The following is a 23,898-nucleotide window of genomic DNA, read 5'->3' as shown; positions in this document are numbered from 1 at the left end:
TTTATATATTTGGTACATTTACTAAAAGATTTCAATATATCATGGAATATTCCACACACAAAAAATATTTATGTATTCAAGAGGACTGTTTCTTGCATTATTGATTTTTGGACAATGGCGGAATTTGCAATTTCAACCTTCCGGAAAACTGAATGTTTTCAAGAAAAATGAAAAGGAATAGTATGGACCCATTGTGCACGCTGCATATATTCATGCGTTTTGGGCACCTAGATTGCACACACCTAGATTGCACACACCCAGATTGCATACAGATTTTCGAGTACAAAATCCTATCCTATCATTGTTATATTTCTTATACTGAAGAAAAATATAAAAATGATACTTTTCAATAAATATGCGATTATTCTTCAAAATAAACAAGAAAACGTGAAAGTGAAGAAGTCTTCAGTGTTGACTTGCTATACTTTAGTCAAAGCATCACAAAGAAAACATGGACACCTTATTTGGTTGGTTAGTTGCTTGCTTGTTTGCTTGCCTGGTTAGTAAGTTGGTACGTTAGTTTAGTTACTACGTTAAATAAACAAAAACACATGACAAAAACACATAGCAACACTCTCAGTGATAACATTCGAGATTGAGGGAAAGTTTCTGTAGTGTCATAAACCAAAAAAAAAAGAAAGAAACGTGTTCTGAATATCAAATGACAAAAGTAAACTATGACAAAATGACTCATTGATTCAGGAAGCGTACACGGAAATGAAACGTAGTTGAATGACATATTTTAACAGAAAAATCAACACGTTAAAACTATCCTCAGTGCAGATAATTTAGGCAAAACACTGACCATACTGGGTGTCATAAATGTTCATTGTCCATTTAATATCGTAAGATCGGTGTAAGATCAACGGGCATTGTTGGTCAAGGCAGGGTAGCAATGATTTTTTGTATCAATAACTGGGTACCGTTCTGGCTAAGTGGGGTCTATCATTGCCGTCCATGTAGAGAGGTCTTGTGAGCAGAAGGTGGTTATGAAAATGAGGGATATTAACTGGACGTAAGATGGTATTCTGATATTGTGATATTGTTGACCATTAAAGTTGAATGTCAGAAGAGGCAATTAGCAGTCGGAGGATATACAACTTCAGATTATGATTGATTTCCCTCCAATGCTAGACCTGTATGGATACTTTTAGCGGCAAATCTAGTGTTTTGTTGTCTCCAAACCCACACTCCACCTTCATGGATCCGCAAAAGCACCTGCACTAATCGGACCAATGCATCTGTCTACAGTGCACCAAATTCCAGTTGGATCTGATACGACACCACAGTTGTGTACCAGTTGTCCCGTCTGTCCTGTCTCACAGATGTTATTGTCGGCCTGCCAGATCTTGGGCGATCCCTCACACCAATCGTCTGTCGGTGTTTGTCAATTAAACGGTCTATTATCAAATGGTGAGGACCTGTTCCTCTACCAATAGCTTTCAAAGACATTCCACTATCTTGAAGTCAATAATGTGTCGTCGTTTGGCAGTAGACAGGCGACGTCTTGCCATAACAAAGGTTCATTTACTTTTGATCTAAGAACGTCGATCGAAGTCCTGTACTTTAAACAGGACTCTTCACAGGTTGCAGGGAACGAAGTTCAACAAATTCACGTTTTCTATACTTGATCATATCTATCTTGCGATAATAAGTCTAGGAAAGATCGATGTTGCCAAAACCACCTATGTTTGTGCCCAACAAATCCCTCATACTAACAAATAAGGATATATGAATTTGGTGTTGCGTAACTTTTGTCCAGGCGTATAATTGAATAAGTTAGTATACATATAAGAAACGTCCGTTCAGTTTCTCATACATCCCCGTATAATACAAACACCACTCCCACTCACACAAACAACACATACCTATGCATTAACTAAAACATTCAAACGAATCACTCATTCAAACAAACAGCATATGAGCACATATTGACTACAAAACATGCTCACTAATTATTTATTCATTCATTCCATTTCAAATTTGTCATTGCCATACCGTCTTTCATACACTACCATCTCAGTCACTTATGCCTATACATTCACTGTAACACTTATACCACATCTCTCAGCCGTTCATTCACAATAACCATACATACACATCTGGTATTCATTCAAACTCTGCCATCACTGCCTGTTTAGGGATCTCAGTCAAATCTCAGTCAAACAATGTATCTGTACATTCACAGTCAAAACAGCAATTGCACTTACATCACGCATAATACAGTAACTGTAAAAATTGTGAAAACGGAAATGGTTTGTGGTGACTTCATTCTTACCTGTGACGTTCATAATAACGGTAATAATAATTGCATTTATGTAGCGCATCATTCATTAGTAAATGCTCTGTGCGCCTAGGATGGAAAATTGACACTTGAACAGATATGTTTTGAGGGCAGTCTTAAAAGATGTTAGGGAGATGTCTGATTGAGTTCAAGCGGCAGCACATTCCATTTCATTGCTGTACTGAGAGCGAGTGACTTGTTTTCAAAATTGTTTTTGATGTTTGGGATTGTCACAAGCATTTGGTTTTGTGATCTCAGTGAGGACGAGGGCTGATACAGGACAATAACTCTGCGAGGTAGTCATTCCGTTGAGACATTTGTACTTGTCATTACAATAGGTTTGTAGTCAGTTCTTGCGGTGATTGGTAGCCAGTGTAAATCTTTTAGCATTGCAGTAGTGTGATCAGGGACGTTAGACTTTGTTATGATTCTTACAGCAGTGCAGTGTTTTGGAGGGCCTGAAGGCGACGTAGCTGATCTTAGAGAGTTTTGTTTTTGATGCAATAAGCAGGAATTCTGTTTTACTTTCATTACATTTCAATAGGTCTTTAGTCATCCATGTCCATGTTGGTCCATCCATGTCCATGTTATCTGCTATTCTTCCCAGTGGAGTGGAGTGTACACAGAGCACAGCACTGATCCTAGCACGGAACCTTGTGGGACGCCACTATTGAGATTTGCTGGCCTTGATGTTTGCTCTCTGTCGTATCTACCTGTGATCGATCTGTTAGGTAGCAGCCATCAGAGAGCAATGCCCTTGACTTTCAGGTCATTTCTTTTCTTGACAGCAGTGCGTGATGGTCAATAGTGTCAAAGGCCGCCGAAAGATCTAGAAGAACCATTGCTGATGCATTTCCTGTATCTGCTTCTGTTAGAATGCCATTGGTGACTTTCATGAGTGCATTTCGGTGGAGTGGTTTGGTCGGTATGCAGACTGATGTTTCTCAAACAGGTTGTGTTACTTCAGTTGTTCAGAGAGGCGGGTATACACAACCTTCTCTAACACCCTAGAGACGAATGGGAGATTAGATACAGGCTTGTAGGTTGTAGTTTTTCAGAGTAGGTAGTTTGGTCCAGGTTACCTTTATTCAGGGAGGGTCTCACCAGAGCTTGTTTAAAGGTTTAAGGCAACTCACCTGATGATATCGAGAGATGAATAATGTTGGTTATTGGAAGGACTAAAACTTCCTGGCATGATTTCACAAGTTGAATTGGTATGCGGTCGTGCTCACAACCCTTATCTGACAGAAACGTAGTAATCTTTTTGATTTCATTGCTTGAGAAAAGTTGTGTTCCATCAAAATGACCGGAAATAGCTGACCTATACTCATCACTTGAACTATACTCATCAAAGGACTTGTAACAGAGTTTGGAGGCGAGTCGATGAAACTGTTGGGCTCTGCATCCAGCACCTAGTGACAGTCTTCGGTTTCACCTCGTACAATTGAGAGTTTCGAGTATCAGTTTTCAGTCTTGTTGGCCTTTCCTTGTTGACAGAGAGAAACACTACGAAGTGGTCTGACATTTGCAGAGGTCTTCAACAGTCAGTTCTCGAATGAGTTCTTTGTTTTTGTCTCTGTCACGATTACCCAGTCTAGAATAGACATTGCCAGTTTCCTTCCTGTACTAACGTGGACTATACACGCTAGAATATTGAAGGATTGGTCTTTAGAGAACAAACAAATGACCAAAATGATATCATACGACTAGAAAGGTTTACTCAGTTCTTGCTAATCCAATGACATCACTCACTGTTTTAAAAGACACACATGCACGCACCTAGGCACGCACACTCACACAATGCTGTAGTAACAACTTTGGGGCAGAAAAAAACAACACGAAAATAGTCAATAACACATCCGTTTCTACAAAACTACCTGGTTTTGGAAATCACATGCCCAGTGCAGAACACATTTTTGTCAGTTCCCAGTAACAAACACTCACGTTATCGCATACAGGAGCTTAATATTTACAATGACTGATCCTGGATATCAAAGGAATGATTGGAAAACGCTACATTTCAAGTTTGATATTACTACAATTTAAACCATGTTAATTAGATGCAATCGGGACCCCTCACAAGAGATGTGTTCTCACATAAAATCATACTCATACAATTATTACGTAAGGCGTAATTCACGTAATTCATCAAATTATACATATAGGTGAACTTTGGTGAATTCACATGTGAATAAACACATTACAGGACACATTCCAAAACTATATAAGTTATACGGCACGGAAAGATTTGCTACAGGAAATGGTTTCGTTACTGTTATTAACCAACGATAGGTTTGCTGAGTGTGATAAATAATAACGATATCATTGCATTTAAATCTCAGTGTCCAGTCAACCACCAAGTAAGTAATTCAATACTTACCACCTCCCACTATGTCCACGCTTACACTGTCAACAAGGCCTGCAAACCTTGTGTTGTAGAGACGGACCTAGTCATAGAGAAAACATATAGAATGAGTATGAGGAACGCGAGGACTATTGTCACGAATGACACAAAGGCGCCTTCGAGTCACTCATCTCTCGGATACGGTTCCGGCAGACTATGTAATAAATCATTCATTTGTTCATTACTTTCTGTTTCATCCAAACTGGATGGTTTAGGTCGACGCTGGTGTTGAGTGAGTGGTTTTGCACGCACACGTATGAATCTCCGAATACCGCTGGGACAAAGAATCCTGACCTCTCACTTGACTGTCGGCAGTAAATCATAACACATATAAATCCAGAGGATAAAGTAGTCGGTAGGATCATGCTTGAACAAATACCATAGTAACCCCCATTGAATTATAGTCAGTACCTTACAAAGACAGTCTCTGTCATTTGCCACTGATATATTCAAAATATTTTCGCGCGGCAATTACAATAAAGTGTGAGGGCAGAAACAATTTCAACACTGTTTTCAAATCTGCAAGTCTGATATAATGCATTGTTTGACAATATCGCAATACACTCCAGGCGAATTTGCGCACTGGATACTTCTCGAAAGCTAATGTGGAGATCATGACAAGCCTCATAACGAGAGACGATAGAGCAGGCTGTGTTAGGAAAAGCAAGACTTATGGATCTCAACTTCTTTGTTGTGAATAACACGATATTTATACTTGCTCCTTCATGAAGTCGTTCATCAGGAGCATGCATGCGCTCCGAAAAGCTTAGTGTTATTCACAATAGATAAGTATACATCCATTAATCTCCCTTTTCTTATGCATTCCACTTCTAAATGCTTTTCATGCGAGGCCTAAATTTTGGAAAGACCGTGTTTAATAGACAAGAACAAATATGAGGTTTCCCCGCGCATTTGTTAGAGGAGATAACGTCTGTAAAAATTTGTGCTTGAACAATAGTTAGTTGTCAAGAATTTATTACCGTCAACTGTAAGGAATATATGGTGGACTTTGTTCTGTTTAGAACGTTTAGTTGTCATCTGGAATGTTCCAAAACAATCATAATCTATTCCATTTGACTGCCTTGTACACACAAGTATATACATTTCTGAAGTTAGTGAGAGAGTGAAAGTACATCCGAAATGAACCTCTCACATTGTACCCAGGGGGGGAATCGGACCCGGCTCTTCGGCGTGACGAGCACCGCATAGGCTACCCCCGTCCTATAGTCTTCGGGATGACGTTTGCTGCCAAACGAGGGGGCAAGAACGTACCTCTGCTATCTCTTATTAATTGTAAACCAGCGGGTGTTTGCAGATCATCTTTTTGATTCTAGATATTAAGATTGGGCATGTTTTGGATGCTTGACCGCTGATGTGGCTAATCAGTGTTACATTAATAGACCATGTTTCTGTCTTCACCGAGTTTCACTGCTCAGTCAACGTTTGTTTTCAGTGTGGCTGCATGGCAAAAAATGAATGTGTTTTCTTTGGTGAAAATCAACCCATGCATTTTTTTATTTATAGGTACATTGTGTCTCAGGTATTCATATTTACTGGTGGCGTTAACACCGGACAGACGGCAAAGGACAACCAGGTGATAGCATAAGCTAACTTGATTTACAGCAAGGTCAGATCATCTTTTCATTTTCGCGGCTTACAACCTCTTATCTTTATAGCCAAACTGTGACTGTGAATCCGGTTCACTCTTTGGAAGGATTCATGTCTTTTACCGTTACACTGATTGATATTTCCTTACGAACATATTAATCGCATTCATAATGGGTATAATGATATTTTCGTGCCTCGTGTCTCAACTTACCTCGAAGACATACTTGAATTCTGTAGTTACGGTCACCTTCACATTCCACGTGCAGTCGCCATTATTGGTATAGTTCTTATTCCCTCTTACAGGCTCCACGTAAATCGACTGTTGCTGGTAAACACATATAACGACAGATGGAAACAGATTTGTATTGAGCTCATATGGAAGGATATGACACGCGAACAAGCTTACACTAGCAGATATGATAAATACGTGTTACGTACATAGTATCCCAGACAAATTAATGTGGCGTCAGTCATACTGTCAATCAGCAATGGCCAGTGACCGTCGCAGATATCATTATGCACAGTGTAATAAAACTTTAATAAAGCAGTTTATAACTTTGACTACACGACACCATTTAGAAAGTGGTCAAATGTAACAGATGCTACATTTGGGAATCTAATACTTTTGTTGGGATAAGTTCCATCTGGGATTCGAACCCACACCCTCAGAGTCAGGCACTTAATCGCAACACACAGTCATTGGCCTAATCCGCCCAACCACCGCGATTTCAAGGATGGGACTCGAACCAACAAAAGTCCTAGAATCTGTACTTAACTAAGAAAGAGTAACCCCAGATAAAACATATGTTATGAGCTTGTAACTTGATTGCAGCGTAAGTATAATTATTTTTACCCTCTAAGTAATACGGATAAAATGAACGCCTGAGCTCGTTTATTTCCACGCCGCTTTGAATGAAAAATATTTTGATATTGCAGGTTACATATTACCGTGCTTAAAATATCTACAAACATGTCTTTGGTTTATACAACACATTTAAGACTAAAATGTGTTAAGGGAATATATGTGTTTACAGATTAAAACAACAACCCCCAAAACTCCATAGTCAGTTATGAACGTGTCACAATCGGGGTGAAGTTGCTATGTCTAGTCTTACTGGGGTCCTGAATAATTCCAAGCTCTGAAATGAGTCACTGATCGTAGTTAGAAATAATGCTAAGTGCAACAATCACTGCCAAAGAGAAGTGCACAGATAATTCAACTTACGTTTGTGAAATAATTCAGATTGGCGTTAACTATCTCTCCATTTCTACCATCCTTCTGATTGGGACACTTCCACGACACTTGTACCTCGTTGAACACACCAAGAACCTTCACGATTTTCAGTCCCACCACACGTGTCGGCTCTGGGCATATATTCAGAACATCTTGGAGACTATTGAAAAAACGAATAGAAACTAAAAGAGGAAGCAAACAATCTTTCACACACACACACACACACACACACACACACACACACACACACACACACACACACACACTTTAATATTAAGACATACAATTCTCTCACCATGTATAGTAAAATAGTATAGTAAAGTATCTTTTCGCCCTGAACTATATTATGGTTAAAGCACGAGGACGCTTGAGCTTGAATCAATAGTTCAGTGCGAAAGTTTCTGAGATGACAAGTTATCCTTTCTAACGATATTTCTATTACTCTAAGGCAGAAAACAAACGTGTCGGTGACCTAAATTCCGATCCTCGCGCGGGGTTAACTGCCACCATACGTTAAGACGAAAGTTACTAGAAAAACAAATGATAAACAGTTTGGTGACGGTATACGTTCGGGTGCTATAACTTCTCCATAATTATTTTAATTACATCCGTGATTAACGTAAACCACATGGGGCAATATTAACGTCGCAGTTCTAAGATCAACGTAAGATTAGTAGAAGTACATCCAGATGAAGCTGACCAGTCAAGCGACATTCCACGATTGCATTGCACGATTGTAGGAGTGAATTTAGTTTTATACTGCACTCATCAATACTCCAACTATATGGTTGCTGTCTGTAAATAGTTGAGCCTGGACCAGACAATCATGTGGCCTACAGCATGTGTATCTATCTGCGCAATCCGGAACCGATAACATATGTCAACCAAGTCAGTGATCCTGACCACCCGATCCCGTTAGTAGCATCTCATGACAAGCATAGTCTCCTTTTGTGGCAAGCATGGGTTGCTGAAGACCTATTCTACCCCGGACCTTCACGGGTCAGTTTACTGTAGAAGGCTGTAAGAGGCGATGACAAATGACGTGCATCGCAACGTCGGTTACATTATGATGTAGTGCAAAAGGATTCGAAGCAACATCGAAGCAACTTAGAAGCATCATCTAGTATCTCTCTTTGTCTTTGAGAGAGAGAGAGAGAGAGACAGAGAGAGAGAGAGAGAGAGAGAGGGAGGGAGGGATTTCGTATGTATTTACAGTTAGACATTGTGAACTCAGGCATTTCGTGAAGTGACTAAAAACACAAAACATTTTGTGTAATGGGTAAGAGTATCAGCCATTTCGCGTCATTTTGTGTAACAGCAGTGTGTGTCTAATCTTATGTATAAATATCAAATGAAATAGATCCCGCTAATCAGTAAATATTAATGATCTTTGTCTTCGTACCTGATTCCATCGTCCTCTCAGGGCCGCTCCTGACAATGGCTGAAGCACCTTCGCTTGTTTGAGCTACTATATCAAACTTGTAAAACCAATAGCTGGACAAATTTGTAATCGTATACGTGTTGGTTTCCCACCCTGAAACATAATTTCACATTAATATCCTGTATTACAAGATCATGTATCACAATATTTCAACAAACAAGTGAAGGGACAAATGTTCTACAGGAGAATGTTGCCTCTATTACATCTTTGACATTGTGTCATACAAAAATAATGTTTTACATTTTAAACATTTAAATGAATTTTCTACTTATTATGGATTTAATCTCAACATTACTGCACTTGGCTCTCCATAATATGTCTTTAAGCTATAACAAAAAAATGTCTTAATCATCCAAAAACTGGCCGTAATCGTGAAATTTGGGGATCTAGTCATCTAGATCTGAGTGCATACACGCAATCTTTTTTTCATAGGAACAACAATGGCATCATGTCAGGAAGACGAGCATTCTCTTGACGTCAAAATATTATCAAAAGGGGTTTAAAAGTGTTTCTGACAAGCATTTATGAGAAATTATGCATTTTAAAACATCCTTAAAAGTAATTACAACAAGGAAAATATGAATGTAGTGTCTAGAGATGTGTCTCAGATTCCATATTTTACTGACCTGTTCGTTCACCTGAAATCTGAAGGGACGCAGAGCGATCTGTTTATGTTACATGATAATGAGGCTCACCTGTAGCTGCACTAATCAACAACAAAAGATATGTCACTTTGGCTGAACCTGTATATGGAATAACACTGGCTATGGTGGACAGCTTTTACATGCTTCGATGCCCTGTAAGGTGGAGCTTCGCGCAGCGTAACGAGAATAGCGCGGAGGAAAGGCAAAACCTGTAGAAATTACAGTCCCCATAATATGCAAATTTCCGTGGAGGAACAACCGATCTATACCTAAATTTGTGATAACTTTAACCGGTGGCTAGTAAGTGCATGAAGTACTACGTGCAGTTGCAAAGTCTTTTCATTGTAGTTTGTAAGCTTGAACCGCCTGTGTGACTACGACAAATAGAACGGGTGATGCAAGTAAGCACTTTGTACAACAATTTGATTACTTGGCTGTTTACAAGACGCAAAGGCACAATCTTCTATTTGAAAGAAACTTGTAATTTGTTTGTGTGCCGTCATATTCATATGTACATACGCAATTTCGACCAGTCACATTTAATGGAGATGATTTGCTGCGATACGTAGCTCTCTTAGCAACCGGGATTCCGAGGGAAACCTCAATATGTCGGTATCACGTAAATCAATAAATGGAACACTGCTTGAAGACAGATTGATATGTTTAAGATAAATACTTCTGTATCTGATTCTAAGACCGTAAACCACTTCTGTGGTGCGTAACTACAGAATGATCCCTTGAAGAATCTCTTCACGCTTGTAGGGGCGGTGGAATAGTCTAGTGGCTAATACGTTCGGTCGTCAAGCGAAAGATCCGGATTGATCCAACACGCTGGAACATTGTGTGAAGCCAGTTTTGAGCCATTGGGTGATATTGCTGAACATTGCAAAGCGGCGGAAAAGTAAACTTCCTTCACACTTGTAACGTCCCTTTCTGTTATACCAGTACAACAACGGATTTTTCTTTGATAATACAACAAAATGGGAGTAAAATTATCTCTCTATCATACAATTTAATTCTGATGTAAATGGCAGTTTTGGGCGAGTTGTCATTAACTAAATTGCAGAAAGCATGTCTGGAGGCAAAACACGAGGATAAGGTCCGTTTATCCTTGAGTGTTAGGCAGATTTGTGAACGAGGAACAGAGTTTCAAAGGAAAAGCTGGATCTGTATTCACCACAAGTAATGAGTTTTCAGTATGTATTCATCATTTCTGTGTGTACGGATTATTTGCGTTATCTGGCATCGATAAGACTGTAATGTATGTGATAATATGTGTAAATAAGACAGATGGCACCAACACACCTGCAACTGGTATTATGTTAAAGGTGTTGTAACTCTCGTTTTCCTGTTTTTCGTACACAGTTATGTTGTATTGAGTCACACCAGGTCGGGGTTGAGGAGGATCCCATGTCAGAGTTATCTCGCTGGATGACTTGCTCTCTGCCGTGAAGTTCGTAGGGTCACCAGCGCCTGAAATTCAGTCGTTATGTATGTAATATATACTGTGGGACTCATATATGATACATATAATCAAGTTTGCAATATGTTCAAACCTCAATGAAACTGTTACCGAGGTGTGTGTGTGTGTGTGTGTGTGTGTGTGTGTGTGTGTGTGTGTGTGTGTGTGTGTGTGTGTGTGTGTGTGTGTTGATAATGTCTATATAGTCTAAGACAAATTAGGAAGTTTATAGGTAGATAATACTTTTAAAATTTCACTTAGGCTTTAGGTAAAGTAGATTGCTGTATAACTAGAAGGTATATATTCTGAGGAACAAAAGGAATGCCGCACAGATAGCGGTTTCTAAAAGCACACACTTTTTTTCACTCCAATTTGCAAACAAAACGGAGGATTGCGTTCAAACTTGACAATATCATTATGGTTAACACATTATCGGGAATCACATATAGAATCCACACTAACAAAATCCCCCAAAATGGTACTATTTTGATACCCTAAAGTCAGTATATTGAGTGTGGATTACATGGGCATGGGTGAAAGCATTGCATCGTCTGTACATGGAATGAATTAACCGATTGATGAAGGGCATTGGCGAGATGACTGATCGAGTCCAGTCGCAGTTGTCGGCCTTGGTTGGAGGTCATTCAGTCTTCTTTGAATCTCGTCCCAAAGGTGTTTCTTTGGACTTCAATTTAAACTGAGTGCAGGGTTTGGATGTCAGGTTGTCTTAGGAAGACAAATATTTCTCTGGCAGTGTAGGCACGAGTGTTGTTTGCTGGAAGATATACTTTGTGTAACGTCCGAAATATTAACTTGGTCAATATAGCTCATCCTGCACCAAGATTCTGGAACACCACGGTGTCAGCTAACTGGTTCAGACCGATTGCATCCCACACCACGATGCTTGGACCATCCCACGAGTCTCCTTCAACAATACATACATTGAAAAACAGTTCCCCCGTGCCTTCATTATATTTCCACTCTGCCATCGACTGTTGAATCACAATATCAGCTTTCATGAGATAAAAACACAGTTCTCCATTGTCGATAACGTCAATTTCGATAATGAGGTGCCCATTGCAGTCCGTTTGGGCGGTGATGAGCGGTGTGGTCTGTAACAGTAGAGGTTTCTCTACGCACTGTTTCGGGACTGAGTCTCAGTGTTGTGGCATGAGTCCCAATGTTCTGGCGTGCTGTTTCCATTGCTGTTGGGAGGAGTTCCTGCAGATGCTTGCACACAATCTGTCGGTCTTTACATTGTGGTATACTGCAGGTCACCCACGACGTGGGAGGTCTTGGATACTGTTAGTAACCTGAAAACCCTCTTGCAGTCGGTAGGTCATCTTCACGTGAACATTGAAATGATTGCCTACCCTCCGTGCATTCTGAACAACTTACAATCGTCCACATAATTGGTTCCTCGGATATCGTAAGTTGTGGCATGATGATTGTGTCAAAACAATAAAATATTTTATTGGTAACGTTGTTACGGCATGCGGGTGCATTTTCATTTTCACGAATCTCATACGGAACCTTCTACCATGTCTACCTTTTTGGGTTTGCCTGATCAGTATATATGCTTTATCATCAGAAAACATACTGATGTTGGTAATAACCGTCAGTTTGGATTGAAACACATGATAACAAAACAGTGCTGTCATAATATAATCACCATCTTGTTACATCAAAATATGGCATTTGGTTTTGAAATGCAAAGTTTCTTCTGTGTTTATATATTATTACACTATTTGTCTCACCTTCCATGGAGGTGTTTATATTAACTTGGCCGGGTCTTCCGCGCCCTTTTTCATTGACAGCTACTACGTCTATGGAATACGCTGTATCTGGGTTCAGGCCTGTTATGTTGTACTGTATGACGTGGGCGGTGTTTTCAATGTCAGCTTCGGTTATCGCCACAGTCATGTTTGTTTGACATTCGATCGCCGTCTCTGTCTGCGAAAACGACAATACCTACACAACTGACATATCAGAATTTAGCTGAGACCGTGTGTGCTGTCAAAGTTGTAGAATCCGATGTATGTTTGTTTATGGTTTGAGCAATGAAGAATGAAGAAAAACAATCATTATTGGAACTGTGCATGCAATTCACACTAAATACAAACATTTGGGATATCGAAAGAAATAAAAAAAGGGAAGGAAGGGGGTACATATTCTGCGGTGTTCACAGAGATCGTTCTAAAAAGAATGATGCGTGACAGAGTTGTGCTAAGATCATTAGTGGAAAGACGTCATACATGATATATGAACTTAGAGGCTTACGCCTTTCCTTTTAACTACTGACACATGAATGATGACACCACCTTTGCATAACTGGTTTAGCCATTCATTTTGCCGCTCTACTCTATGAAGTCTTCACTAAGCAGAACACATTATTTGATAAGGCAATGTGTATTATTTGAAACACGCATGTGTTGTGTGAAGTGTGGAACATTTATTTATCATGTGATGGGCGGTTCTAAATAAATCAACAGATACTTACAATGTTTACCATATCTCTGTTACATTCAGTGCAGTTGATAATAATCCGTTTTACACAGACTGGGTGAGTCCTCACGTCGACAATGTATTCATAGATATAGCCGTTCGGTTTGAGTGGTCTGCTCCATTCCACGGCGACTGAGCGTGACGTGTTGTCGAACAACTTCAGATTGTTAACTTTTTCGGCACCTGTGGGCAAAAGTAGTACTGTTTCTGTGGAAATCTATGATTTACATTATGTAAGTCTAGAATAGTATAAAACTGTTCGGCGATATCATGATATTGTTACAGATTTATTATGATTTCGATATGCTTATCGTATTGTTTATAAACAAATCTTATCGCTTCTGTTCTTATCGTACTTTTTTGTTAATAAATGTATTTGGCATTTCACCAAATGGTAACTACCACATATACATTTAATTGTGTAATTTTGAAGGTCTGATACTCACGAGGTGCCAGAACATGTATCACAGTAGTATAGGGTGAACTCTGGATGTTCCCACTCTGTGTTACTATGTTCAGGTCGTACGATACAGCTGAGACAACACCAGTGAAGACGACAGAGATGAGGCCCTGTCCAGTGTTGACAGGTCGATGTTGTTGGGTGTAGTTATCTCTATCCTGCCCACTTAGTGTCACAAGATACCTGTCTGCATCCCCTGCAGCCTTGGGGAACACAATGGTGATGTTTGGAGCGGCCCTGTAGGTTTGCATGTCCAGATCCAATACAGAAGCCGGCGCTGTAATGACGACAGTTGTCTTGTGATGACATTTGTGTCATCAATCACTTGATAGTTAATAACTGAATCTTGATGTGATGATGTCAGTGTTATAGATCTAAGATCACTATATGATTTCACCATATATGGAAATGTCTTTAGAAACGTTAAATTGTAACTCTTTTGAGCATTTAGTATCCTCCTAGAGTTTACCACCGACCCGCCCACTACATGTCTATGCAGTCCATATGTTTACCGTTCTACTCCTTATGTACCGTTCCCGGCTGGTGACACGGATATCACATATAAAACAGTTCCATTATGACGTCAGACACAGGGATCGAAGGGCAGGTAACTCCAACGTGTTAAAAACGGACGCAGGAAATACTGTATTTGTCGTTGTGTTTTGCAATCGTCTGCTGTCCACTAACAGCGTCCTACTTGTAATAAAATAAGTGACACAAGACTGTATATAATGGGCGAAGTCTCTAAACTCACGAGTAACTCTGACGGAATAGCGGGATATAAAGAAAGCTTTCTACACTTTGAGTCAGTTTTGAAACGACTGCCTGATCCATCACTTTTTGAATATGTTATGACCTGTCCGAATTATGGTGCAAAAGATTTTTAAATAAGGTTCGGTGTTTAGAATAGATGCATGACTGCAGTTTTCGTTATGTTTTTGGCATGATGTAATCTATCAAAATAAACAGTCCTCAAGACACAGTGTTAGCTGCTTAATGTAAAAACATAATATGGTTCCTGGCGTTCACCTTTACCCATATGTACACAATTTGTGAGGTGAGGTCATATTGAAATACTTGTAGTTACTGTGTATAGATGACATACATGCACTAAACGACACTCTTGTAAGGTCCAGTGTAGTGTCATAACCTCATCAGCCATATAAGAAGACAATATTTATGTTGAGAAATTAAAACTGCCATCTTGATTTTATTCAAATACTCATTTACCGAATAGAATAATAAAAAATTTGGTTGGTGGATTTTACTCTCCACAAAACCAGTAAACAGACTGTCGTATCATTGGGGTGTCTGGGTAAGACTTGGTCCTGAATACCGATTTACAGTGCTGGGCAACAAACACGTCTCCCTTTGTAATTTACATGCACATCTAATTAACAGGCTTATACCGATTTTGCTGATCCATTCGCGAACTACATACATTCACAGATTCAATAAACTGTGTAGACTGTATGAACATCAGTGAGTGGGTGAGGAGCGATTTAACATCATATCGGCAATATATCAGCCTTATCGTGACTAATTCAAGTTGTAGATCAAACCTTAATTATAAACATCTGTAAACGAAGGACAATAAAACAACTGTATTATCACATATAAATATGTAAAACTAGTAATACATCTAAAACAGTTTAACTATAGAAGACAATATGAAACCAGCCAGTAGATCGCCAATATGTGACTGTCGATCATCATAGTGTGAACATCAGAACATTGTGTGGTATGTCAACAGTGTAACTGGTTTTGCTCATCCAAAACTGCTCTAACATTATCTATATTCTAACCCACACTTCAAAATCAAGATTATCGTTTCGAGTTGAAAAGAATACATCTCTTCTGAAAGTACATACAGTTTAGGATGACATGGTGATAGTAATTATTAGCAAATTATTACATTTTGTACACTCTGTTGATATTCTGGTACCTGCAATGTGCAGACCTGTGCCAGTTACAATCGGACACCTGACTTGACGGACAATATTCATAGACATACATGTAAATTCAGTGTGGCATCAAAAGGTTTCAATGTTATAATTTTTGTAAGATCCAAGTAAACTTTTGCTCATCTGTGAGGAATCATCTTACATACAATTATATGTTTCTGTTTAATTTTGCTTTGCTTATTTATAGAATGGCAACAATTTAATCAACTTATGTACAGTGCCGTGAACTATAAAATTCGGCCTATGGGATTGTGCATTGTGGAACTATACGTAAGTTGATAAACGTAATATCATTAGTTAAATAGTGGTCGGAAAAGTAAACTGCAATTGTATACACACAGCAGAGTTGATTCCACATTTGCCTGTCAAAGTTTACAAAGATCCATCATAAATTCATTTCATGAAAATTATTTATGCTACACTGAAATAAGCACATGGAAATTACATCAAGTGGCCGAAAATAACTGGCACGAGTCTGCAGATATCGCTTGATCTCACACATGCGACAGTTACGGTGGGAGACAGTTGGCACAAGGATAAATAAATGAACCCTATATCGTTATGTAACTAAAGCTTCTTTTTCCGTTCGGCAAATTACATTCGGTGTCTTTCTCACTTTGTGAATGAGAAGAAAATCCGTCTTGTGGTTTTGATCGGCCTGAGATATTTTTAAGACATTGCTTTTGTACATGCTTTGTAATGGCAAATGCCTTCCTTATAAAACCAGTTTCATACTTGTGCCAGATTCAAGTCATTCCGTGCGTAAGTGGGCTTTTTGATAAAGACTGAATAAGAACAAGAGGATTGTGTTTGTTGGATCTACTGTTGAGATCATTGCTTGACAGTTATTGTGGCAGTGAATATGATACTTTTGTTTCGTTGTGGTCAATTGTCACTTACATTTTATGCTGGTGTAAATACACTCCGTTAATTACGGCATCATTGTCAACCAAATGCAAACGAACAGAAGAACGCTAAAGTGTCCAGTACATACTTGTTCGGTTTGGAGCTGCAGATAGGGTATCAGTCATCTCATCTCGTCCTTGTAGGTAGGTAACCCTTGTCTTCACGGTCACATTGTACAGTCTCCCTGGCGTCAGACCTGTGATGGGCGTGGTCATGATGTCTCTCCCGACACTGATTGGATTAATGTCCTTAGGTGTGAACGAGACCAAGTACCCCATAACGACGTTGTTAGATGGAGCTGTCCAGGTTACTGTCATAGTAGTTGTGTTTTGTACGTCGGCCGTCACAGTGGTAGGCTTGAGTTGGTTGACTGAATTGACACGAACAGAAACGAAACACATCAATACAGGAAACATCTTTCATGAATGAGAACTTGGTGGATTCCATCACTGTATATTAGGCAGGGAGAGACTGTGAGACGAGCATATTTTCAACATTGTCACACCAAGTGATGGAGGTGTGAAATGCAAATGTCTGACTGATTTCACACATGATAGACAATATCTAATACAAAGTATCCCATTCTTATCAGCATCGGTAACATTTCTAGTGCCCATACCATACCCATATATGCTTGTGTAATGGAGACATTCAAGCAATTTGTGTAGCTGTTACAACAGTAACATATGCAGTTAGTGAGGTTTGAGAAATGGACTTATTGCGGAAATATCGCCACAACAAAAAAGTCGTTATTACGCAATTCGATCACTGTGAGGGTGAATGAAAAATATTCACACTGCTCTAGTATTGTAGACTGACGATGTCACAATGTCTGGAGTCGTGATTATTATGCGTGTTTATCGTATCATTTACTTTTAGATGTTCCGACGGGGGTCGATTGAATATTGTTACTTCATATATAACTTAGCCATGTTCGTCCAGAAAACTGCAATATAAGTTGATGAAAGTACTGAGTGACATCGGTCGATTTTCGACTAAGAGAGAAACATCCGATCATGGACAATAAAATGACCGAAATATGCTGAAGGTAGCTCCTGGCATGGCATACCCATTTCGGGACCATGACGCTAAAGGGTTTGACGAATGTACATGAAGATAATAATTCGTCCTGAGGTTAACATGGAGGGCTAACTACCCCATAAGACCTGAATGGACGGTGGACAAGCATTTATCATACCTAGCTGCATATTGCAGGTGCAACATACACATACATGCTCTCATCAGATTTGGTCAGAATACTACTGTGCCGAATTAGAAATGAGCCAGTCAGAATCCGAAATTCACGTGTAAGGTTCCATAGACATCCATATAAACCACTTACTGCTGACACAGGCTGTACTTCGGTAGAATCTCGGATCACAGCGACATCTACCGCTGTAACAGTTGGCACTGGCATCGTAACACAGACCTTTTTGTGTGCAGGCTTCGTTGTAGCCAATCCCTGAAAACATTGAGTGTAAGTCTGCAGAGATAGCCGGTAATATGGCGTAATAGTGATGAAAGAATAGAAAAGATATTTTCGTTATGAATGTGACATTGATGAAGTATATATCAACGTTTCTTGAAGACAAAGGACTCGAGACGTTTGTGAAACCAACACGTAATTAATCAGTTCGTATGGCTTATTAGCAGAATAAAAGTCATATATGTAATCATATACATTGGAACCTACATCCGATATATTGTCTACTGAGGACTTGATTTATTCCCCGCATCTATGCCATGTAAAGATTTTCTACCAACATGGCATTAACATGGCTGAAGTTGACACAATTTCCAGATTTAGTATATACAGCTACTAGTTTGATCACATACTCAAGTTGATGTCCATAGATTTCCGCATTGTGTCTTAACATGGGTGAATGAACTTACCTTGTATGCATTTTTAATAATCATGGTTATAGTTCGTGTCGCTGAAGGTTTATATAGTTTTCAGTAACACGTATGAGAAACATTTAGATAATGCAGCGTTCACGCTTACTGTGTCACGACATAAGCACGTGTTTGTCAGTGGGTGTCTGTAGGTAATGATATCTAGTGACACCCCTAACCTGACACCGACATAAACACATGCAAGAACAAGGTAAGTGTTAACTTTTCACTGTGAACTCTGGTAAAACAACGTCTGAACAGGAGTGGCGTGACAACAACAGCCGCTAAATAAACATTATGTAGTTCCGATCCCTATTCAACACCAGAAGCTTTTAGCCCAGGATCAGACCGGGAGGAAAACGAGATAATACATGTTTAAAGCAAAAGAGCCATGTCAGCGGACATACTCCAGTGATGCTGTATGTTAGAATGAAATAATGATTGGAATATAAGATGGAAATAGGTGAACTTAGTGTTCTTTTGAACATATTCATATTCATATTCACCAAACGCATAACGGTATACCTCAGTATTGTTGGGTGTAATTGTATTTGTCTCCCTTCATTCTGTTTGTGTGATTTATAAAACTTTACATATAAATTCTAATGTAATGTAATGCATAATTGATATAGTTCAGTGTTACGTACATGTTAAAGTACACCACAAAGTAAGACTTTAATAAAATATCTTGCTTAAGTCAACATCGTGATGAACTAGTTGCAGGTGTAAAATGAAGACTGCAATAGAAATAATTAAATATGAGCGAGGACAACAGATGCCATATGTGCATATGTACACTTGCTCAAAGGTTAAAAAGTTACACCTACCATAATTAAGCAACTACATATGATGTGAGTTGCAATGCTAAAACATTCGCCTGAACCTCTAATTATAAAACAGAACAACAAAAAGAGATCACACCAAAAACACTAAAACTCGGTGTTACAGTTTTGATTTTCTTCAGATGGCTACGTTAACGATTGGTTTTTGAAGATTACTAATGACGGTTTCATTAAGACGCGTACGTGAATGACTTTTCACCAATAAATTGTCGCAAACAGAATTCAGGAAATCAAAAGGATTTCCTATTGACTTTTAAGTAATACTGGCACAACTGTCTGGTTGTGAATACAAGAAGCCTTTAAGTCAGTAGTTATGTCTTTGTGGGGTAATACTAGATGATAGAACTACTGGAGTGAGTGAAACCCCTCGGCCCGATTTCCATACCAATGTGCGAGCTTTCACTCATAGGTTTTGAGTATTTCTGATATGCAAAAACAGCACATACAAATCTTGAAGTAATAAACTTAATAACGAATCAAGTTGAGACAATAATGACAGGGAAAAGTGTAACTTAGGTACTTGTTGTAAATGTCTTTGGGTCCGAGGTAATCGTCTGACTCCTGCCGTACTGTGTGATTGTGTGCATAACTGTGACATTGTATGTTGTTCCTGGAGACAGGGACCGGATATCGTAGTTCTTCTGGTTTGCAGGAACAGATGGTGGAGATGCTGGAGTTCCTGGAGACCACGTTACTGTATAGGTGGATGTGTACCCACCGGTGGCATCGATGTTGGTCCAGCTGATGTAAGTATTAGTTGTTCCTGTAGATGGTGGATCTGTGATGACTGGTTTTAGTGGACGAACTGAAAATAATTATGTTTACATCACTGACAAAAATGCCCACACTATCATGACGGACAATGATACACTAATGCTCCAAAGTATGTAAATATATTTCATAGTAAATAGGCGAATATCACTGAATGTGTCATTATTTTGTATGAATTATGTTTTGAAAAGTACTTGTATATTGGCTAACGACCATAAACATGAATAAACACACACACATGACTGGACATTCACTTTCAACAATGGTATGAATGATAAATGTATTCTCAGTCCCCTGTCACATATATTATTGCACCTACATCGTCATGAGTATTTTCCTGACTCTTATAATCTCTGATCCCTTGACAGCACGTTTTGCAGGTGCCTCAACCAAAAGACATGGCATTACGAACGTAATTCACCTACAGAGGACCGTCTTTTATTCATTTGGGAATTTTGTCATTGGCGTGTTAAATAAACAAAGATGTGAAAGCAACATAAAGAAATGTTATAAAGATGAAATACACGTTTATCCCCCAAAAAGTCCAATTTAAGGAAATATTGTAAAAGGATACCCGGTGTTGTCTATCCTTATAAACGGGTAACATTTTTTTTATATTACATGGATGCATCCCTAAAACCTGAAAACCCAACAACACTCACAGGGTCATCCATATATCTGTGGCCTATTTTGAATACTCCCACAGATGTCTTTTACTATTATACTGTACTATTATTCACATACGACAACATTCATGCACAAAGAATTCACTGAACATGGCTGCTTCATCGATAACATAACATAATATAACATCCTCTTACTGCATTTAGCATCACACTATTTTAACAGGCCTACTAAGACGCATGCGCCGTCAAGCATACAGCATTACAAAGATGCACTGCATTTAAAAAAACAAACGAAACTGCAGTAGATAATGTTAAAACAGACGCCAAAACACACACAAATACAGCGTGCATGCAAATGTAGTAAAATATTTAAAGAGTATTAACTTCTTCTACGAGTACTGATATAGATATAATCTAAAGAAAACATGACAAATCTTCTCATCTCATTGTTCTCATCGTTCTTGCGTCAAATTTTCAAACAAAAGGCGTCAGTGCAAAAGTATCCTTAGAGGTCCTGATTATTCTCAGACACGGATTCCATTTGGTGTACAGTAAGAAATAGCTAAGTGTACCACTGAAAACAAGAAATGACATCAAGTACTTATCGACCCTCACAGTAGCACTCGTTATTCACATACTTTTCCTGCAATGGTATGTTTTTATTAGAGATGGGTATTGCAGACAATTTTCATAGTGCGATACATTGCAGTGTAAAAGCATACAGTATGGTTCAAAATTATTGAGAATAGCTAAAGCATTTCATATTATTAAACGAGAACAAATCAGATAAAATTGAATGTATTGTGAAAGTGAACTGACCTTTTCATGTTGTGTAGGTAACAATTTAATATTTTATCAAGTCTCCTTGAGCTTCACGGCACAGTCTAAGACGGGTAGGCATACTTCCTATCAGAGAGGTTAGTGTCTCGTGAGTTATGCTGTCCCAGTATCGGACCACTTCTCTCTTCATGTCTTCAATTTTTGTCAACCCCTTTTGATTCACACATTCCTTCATCATCCCCCAAATGTTCTCAATGGGATTTAAGTCAGGACTATATGCAGGAAATGGTAATGCAGTCACATTTTTCTCCTGAAACCACTGCTTGGCATGTTTTGCGGTGTGTTTAGGATCATTATCTTGCTGCAAAATCCAGTCATTTCCATAAAACACATGTGCACTTGGAAGGAGAAAATTATCTAATATGTTAGTGTAGCGTTGACTTGTCAGATTTCCCTCAAACACACACAGCGGGGTCGTTCCTAATAAGGATATCCCTCCCCATACATTAAACTGTGGGCTGTATTTAGGTCGTCGATACAACGGTGCTGACACAGACTTTGTCCATATTTTCACATTATTGGGATATACCCATATTGAGCTTTCATCAGTAAAAATCACATTTTCCCAGTCAAAGTTTTCATGTGCCAAGCACCACTCAACACGCCTGTCTTTATGTTCTTGTTTCATGAGAGGAGAAGGAATTCCAGTCTTTTTCTCCCATCCAAGATCAATCAAATTTCTTCTAACTGTAGATTTTGATACAACTGTTGATCCCCTTTCTATCATTTCATACCTGATGTTGGAGATGCTTGCCCTTTGCTTTTTAGACGCTAAAATTCCCAGCCGGACGCGATCTGAGAAGTCCAATTTTCTGGGTCTCCCTGCTCCTTTCTGGTGCCCAAAATCCTTTCCCTCTTTAAAATTCTTCCTAATCCTATACACAGTAGAAAGAGGAGTTCCTGTTCTCTCTGCCAATGTATTTACATCATCAATTCCTTGATTACACAACTGAAAAATCAACCTTCTTTTATCTTCAGCAGACATTGTTGACAGTGCTGAGGAAAATGACGTCTGCTACAAATTCAGGGGAGGTAACTCTAATTGTACTATACTCAGTAGGCCAAGATGAGTTACCTCCCTTATACCATTACTTAGTTTTAAGTATCAGTGAATCAGCTGAGGTGTTAGGATAGCTCAAAGTAAGAAGAAAAATTCTCAATAATTATGAACCAGACTACATAAGGAAATATGTATTGCAATATATTGCAAGAATATTTTAAAGAAAACAACTACTTCTGATCGATAAATGCTTGATTTGTAAAGTAAAAACACAAAACAATCACCAAGCTTGATCAAGCTGTAACAAAAACCTTTGATTCATGACAAAATAATATATAAATAATATTTGACACAAATGTAACCGGGAAAAGAACAATTTAATATGAACACATTGGTTACTAATTTGAACTGGTTTCTGTACTCTCAAAAAAGCCCCGAGAATTTAGACAACTTGACCTAGTCAGAACATTTCAAATATCAATGTTCTTTAATTGATAGAAGTCTCCATTTTACAACAAAAGCATAACAAAAACGGAAATTGCCGAAGATCTACGAGTGTTACTATTTTTTCCAAATGCATGTCAGAATACCAGTTTTCGCTCAGCGTATCGCAATGCGTATCGTTTTCGCGTCTGGACCGGTAAATACAGGTACACCGGTTATATTGCACAGCCTTATCATTTATAGCCATGCAGCACCATTGTCATCCTTCTACGCTGGTCTGTAAACAAACCAGACAATAAAGTGATCGATGTTGTGTAGAAATGTTGATATCCCGATACATATGTGTAAAAAATGCATTCATTTCACCACAAAGACGATTTCTTTTATCGTCAAGTCAGCATAGATAACTGTCCCTGGAAGAAAGGTACGCAAATATGTGTTGACGTAGACATGGGAAACTGATTAACAGGTTAATACATTTATAAAGTGTGTATTTGTGAGTTAACCTCGTTCATGGGGTCTGCTGCGCTACGCTTCAACACTGACCCCGGCAGAGACTACCGAACGGCA

The 23,898-nt window shown here is 38.9% G+C and overlaps 2 protein-coding genes across 2 annotated transcripts in view; both read right to left on the bottom strand.

The window, feature by feature from the left end:
- Positions 1 to 23,898, bottom strand: part of LOC137286178 (fibronectin-like) — a 263,485-nt gene that overhangs the window by 93,842 nt on the left and 145,745 nt on the right. Inside the window, exons 11-19 of the mRNA XM_067817877.1 lie at positions 20,168 to 20,452; positions 18,255 to 18,374; positions 17,001 to 17,282; positions 14,029 to 14,319; positions 13,578 to 13,765; positions 12,835 to 13,030; positions 10,921 to 11,088; positions 8,933 to 9,064; positions 7,522 to 7,661 (exon numbers count right to left, since the gene is read on the bottom strand). Coding sequence (XP_067673978.1) covers positions 7,522 to 7,661; positions 8,933 to 9,064; positions 10,921 to 11,088; positions 12,835 to 13,030; positions 13,578 to 13,765; positions 14,029 to 14,319; positions 17,001 to 17,282; positions 18,255 to 18,374; positions 20,168 to 20,452 — 1,802 coding nt within the window. The remainder of the gene's footprint in view (positions 1 to 7,521; positions 7,662 to 8,932; positions 9,065 to 10,920; positions 11,089 to 12,834; positions 13,031 to 13,577; positions 13,766 to 14,028; positions 14,320 to 17,000; positions 17,283 to 18,254; positions 18,375 to 20,167; positions 20,453 to 23,898) is intronic.
- The window catches only part of LOC137286175 (receptor-type tyrosine-protein phosphatase H-like), a 298,258-nt gene that overhangs the window by 207,714 nt on the left and 66,646 nt on the right, over positions 1 to 23,898 (bottom strand). The window lies entirely within an intron of this gene.

This window comes from Haliotis asinina, chromosome 6 (genome assembly GCF_037392515.1).
Source record: "Haliotis asinina isolate JCU_RB_2024 chromosome 6, JCU_Hal_asi_v2, whole genome shotgun sequence".
NCBI classification, from domain to species: Eukaryota; Metazoa; Mollusca; class Gastropoda; order Lepetellida; family Haliotidae; genus Haliotis; species Haliotis asinina.
This window is presented reverse-complemented; position numbering and strand designations above follow the sequence as displayed.